Below are 4,457 nucleotides of genomic sequence, written 5' to 3' on the forward strand. Positions count from 1 at the left end.
CATGATTGCTTGTTCTTTTAACTAGCAAGTCCAAAGTCGACTTCCTTTTGATGAGAAAGAAATGAAAATAGTAAAAGGAAAGGACAAGAAGCCCACAGGGAAAAAGATAGAAGGGGACATCACTCTTTATGAAGAAAGCATTTACATAAGAAAAAATTGCGAACACCTGAACTCATAAACAATTATTATGGTGGCAGAAAGCTATTTGTAAATGAGTTTACTTTTAATTAGTAAACAATTCTTATGTTAGGGAGTGAAAGGAAATGAGCATACGGAGTTCCTTTATTGCTTATCCAGGGAGATACACACTCAAAATAAAGGGAAAATTTCAACATCAATAGTAATAATCTTCTGATTAAATAAACAAAAACAAAAAAAAAAGGCCCAGAGACAAATAGTTTCACAGGTGAAGCTGAAATGACCAAAGATATATCTACGAGAACATATTATTCTAAAGCATATGCTTAACAATGGTTGCACAACAGTTTAGGTACAAGCCATACAACCTCAGTTTTTGAGTCATACTAGAAATTTCGAAGTCAGGAATCAAATAAAGAGAAAAGTAGGACAAGTACTCTTAAACAAAAGCGACGCTCAGCTCACGTTAGCTTTTGCAAATAAGACATATGCAGCAACCTTAAACGATGCTACACATATAGAAAGAGGAAGATGAAAAAAAAAGAGAGAATACCATAAGCAGAGAAAAGCTTGGCTTTTGGAAGACATCTCATGGCATCTGCAATGAGCTGTGTAGAAAGGCTCCCACCACCATTCAATATCTTTTTCAAACTCGGTTCTTGTGTCCTCGGTTGTTTGTGTCTGAAGACAAAAAAAAACAGAGGTTTGAGCAAGACCGTTTGACAACAAAACTATCTAAGTAAATAAGGTTTTAAAAGCGGCTACAATATTTTTCAGTGAAAATTAATCGAAAAATTTATATACTAACCCTACATCACTGGCTGACCAACCATTTGGCGAAAGGGAAACTATTGCTTAACAAAGGTGAGAAAAGGGAAACCCTGTGAGAAAGAAAAATTGAGAAGATTCAAAGAGGAAAAAACAAGTGTAAATATCTACCGGCTTACTATTTGACAAAATGAAACTTCCTTTTCTACAGAAATAATCCGGAGCTAGTTAATGAAAGTTTTTTAATATCTCCCCCTTTCCATTTTTCAATAAGCTTTACAATACCATGGCCTAATCAAAACAAAGATTTAAGTGCATATTATGAGAACCCTCGAAACAGGGAAAATAAAGTAAGTAGCATAAGTTCTTCCAAGGGTTTGTCCACAATTGGCGTTGTTGCATGTAAATAAATCTATGATAACATTCTGCTTTTATGCACCATGTATTTTATTTTTAAGGGTGCTACAAATCTGCAATCCTAATGACAAAGAGAAAGTCCATGAAGTGACTAAATATAAGCAGAACGCTGGATGCCAAATCTGTCACATGATGTCAATCTTTCATAAGGTATTTCGGCATTCTGTAATTGACTTCTAAACCAAATGCCCAAAACTGAACATAAGAAATAATCACTTAGATGACATGTGCCATTTCTTTTAATGTTAGTCAAAATAATACTCGCACCCAACATGTTATTAACCTCAGTCCTAAGTTTGTGTAACCTGACATTCAGATACATAAGGACTAAGATTTTCAAGCAGCCCAATGCTTTACAAAAACTTAACACTTGTTTCGTATATAAACTTGAGACCTATCTTATAACTTCAATTCTTGAGACAGACATAGCACAATATAGTTTTGGTATGTTTGGATTGAGAGATTTGGAGAGAAAAGAAAGGGAGGGAGAGTAGAGGATTTAAAATCCCTTGTTTGGATAGCAAATGGGGGAGAAAGGAAATGGAGGGGGAGAGATTTGAAGGGATCCAATTTCCCTCCTCTATGCATAATCAAAATCTCTTCACAATAGGTAAGATTTGGAGAGAAATTGTATCCAAACAACCACATTCCATTCGCCCTCCCCTTCCCTTCCCTTCTCTCCCTTTCCCTTCTCTCCTTCCCCCTCCCCTCCCCTCCCCTTTTGCTATCCAAACACACCCTTAATTAACGTCATCCTTTAGGGTCTGTTTGGATAGGAGGATTTGGAGGGAAAGAGAGGGGAGGGAAAGAAAGGGATGATAAATCCTTTGTTTGGTTAGCAAAATGGAGGTGGAGGGATTTTGAGGGGAGGGAAAATGAATCCCTCCACTTCCCCCCTCCAAGCCAAATTATTTCCTCTCCAACAAAGGCAAGATTTGGAGGGAAAATGACTTCCTCCATTCTCCCTCCCCTTCCCTTCCATCCCTTTCTCTTCCCTCCTTCTCCCTCCCCTTCTTTTCTCTCCACTTTTGTTTTTCAAACACACCCTACATTTTGTAGCTTAACACTTCAATCACCTATTTGGTTCAGTAAACCTGTTTGCAAAGGCTTTCAACTAACACAAAAGCTTGCATGCTTCCTAGTTCCTATCACTCTGGCTTCTTTATGAAAGTTAATCCTTATTACTTAACTCAGCAACGTATTTGGGTCTGCCACTACTATACATCTACGCGTGTCAAATTCCAGTGGCGTAGCCACATTCTGGCTTACAGGGTCAAGGCACCAGACAGACGATGTTTCTTATCGTTAATTATTCCTCGTAATAAAACACGACAAATAACACCGAAACTACAACCCACGAGATACCTGACTCTGCGCAACTGCCTAAAAGCGCTTGTAAATTTGTTAACAAACAAGAATCAAAGAAACAAGCACTAAAGCAGGTTGAAAAGACGACGTACCCAACGATAATTCAATGGAGCAATAATTCCACCAACGTATGTAACAGCCAGTAGCCATTCCAAATACCAGTCACTACCATTCAAAACTACACCATTAATTAATTCACAAACAATATACTCCCTTTGTCTTCATCATTTGTTTACATTTTTTTATTCTCCGTAAGGAGGTATTAATTTCAATTAAAGTTAAAGAAATGATTGAGACGGAAAAAACCTCAAGACAAGTAATGGAGTGAAATATAAACCTGTTGAAAGCGCAAATGGCAATAATTTCACCAGGAGAAATACCCAACTCAGATATTTGACGCACAGTTCTAAACATGCTTTCGACGGATTGTTGGCCGGTTTTGCGATGTGGGCCGAAAATGCTGATTAATGAATTGGGCCGGAAAGTTAAAATGCGGCTTAAGCATTGGCATATGTGGGGCCTTGACCACTCATGGACAATGTTTGTTCAATCAATTAGTCTTGATATAAGTCTTGTTATAGACGGATATATCCGTCTATTGCTATAGACGGGTCAAATACAATGAAAGTAGTGACATTTTTTGTCCCCACGCCTCACTTGTTGTTTGTTCTATTAGGAAAGTGGTATTGTATTTGACCCGTCTTTCATTATAGACGGATAGTATCGTCTATTATGAGAATTTGTGTTGTTCAATAATTTCATGCAATTTTCAGAATGAAATTTTGAAGATGAAGTTTGATTTTGGTTGGGAAGGAAGGAATGGAGGTACTTTGTTATTTTCTATTTATTTTTCTATTTATTGTTTTTTCTATGATGTAGCCCGTGTTAATTCGAATAACGACAATAATTCAACCCTCAATGATGAGCAAATCCCACTTGAGAAATGAAAGGGTGAAATTAAGTTACCCGTCTCGTCTAAAAAATGTTGTCACCCCCAGAAGGACCTTGCCTTTTGGTACACCATCGGTATTTAGGATGACCCACATTTAGAGAGGAGGTAACCAACGAATATAGACTTACATATGTAATTTCTAAAGTAATATATATTAATTGTGAGAGTAGTCGAGATTAACAATGACAGTTTTCGCTTTCCAAAAGATCCAAATACCACCACTAAATCCTACAACATTTACCTCTAGTGTCCACCATGGTCAATAACCTCTTGCCTTTCAATTGTTTGCGGCAAGGCGAGCACATACGATTTGTAAGTGTTGGGAAGTAACCCCAACATTATTGATGTGTTAGTAACATTAGAGTCTTTATGTCAAGTTATGTTATAAGTCTAATATTTATGTAATAGTTAAATGTTAGATGTTATAAGTGTAAATATTAGGAGTTAGCTTTGAAGGATGTAATGACTCTTTATGTTACTAGATAAGTTAGGACTTAGGAGCTTATAAATAAGGGTCATTAGTCATTGTTGGAAAGTAAGAGTGTGTGCATAATATCCCGAGTTAAGCATAGATTGAAATCTTAGCTAGTTGCTAAGTGTTAGAAGATTGAGATTGTATTATTGTTAATTGTTGAAGAATAATAATACAAGGTTGGGTTGTGGGTTAATCCCATAACAAAATATTGTGTGTCTTTGCATTTTATATCATTTGTACCAAAACCCCAACAGTAAGTTTTGACAACGTATTCTTGCGCGGCTACTTTGTCCTGGTAGCAATCTCTTTAATCTTCCAGACCATACATATATCGTGGGA

At 36.8% G+C, this 4,457-nt stretch overlaps 1 protein-coding gene across 1 annotated transcript; it reads right to left on the reverse strand.

Annotated features, from left to right (window-relative positions):
* Positions 1–226: 226 nt before the first annotated feature.
* Positions 227–3,496, reverse strand: LOC141658701 (uncharacterized). Its single transcript, XM_074465577.1, has 3 exons — positions 3,029–3,496; positions 2,784–2,856; positions 227–819 (listed from the first exon to the last, which is right to left on the reverse strand). Exons 1-3 carry the CDS (start codon positions 3,103–3,105, stop codon positions 595–597), a joined length of 375 nt encoding a protein of 124 aa, XP_074321678.1. The 5' UTR covers positions 3,106–3,496; the 3' UTR covers positions 227–594.
* Positions 3,497–4,457: the final 961 nt, after the last annotated feature.

The sequence above is a fragment of the Silene latifolia genome, chromosome 6, assembly GCF_048544455.1.
Source record: "Silene latifolia isolate original U9 population chromosome 6, ASM4854445v1, whole genome shotgun sequence".
NCBI classification, from domain to species: domain Eukaryota; kingdom Viridiplantae; phylum Streptophyta; class Magnoliopsida; order Caryophyllales; family Caryophyllaceae; genus Silene; species Silene latifolia.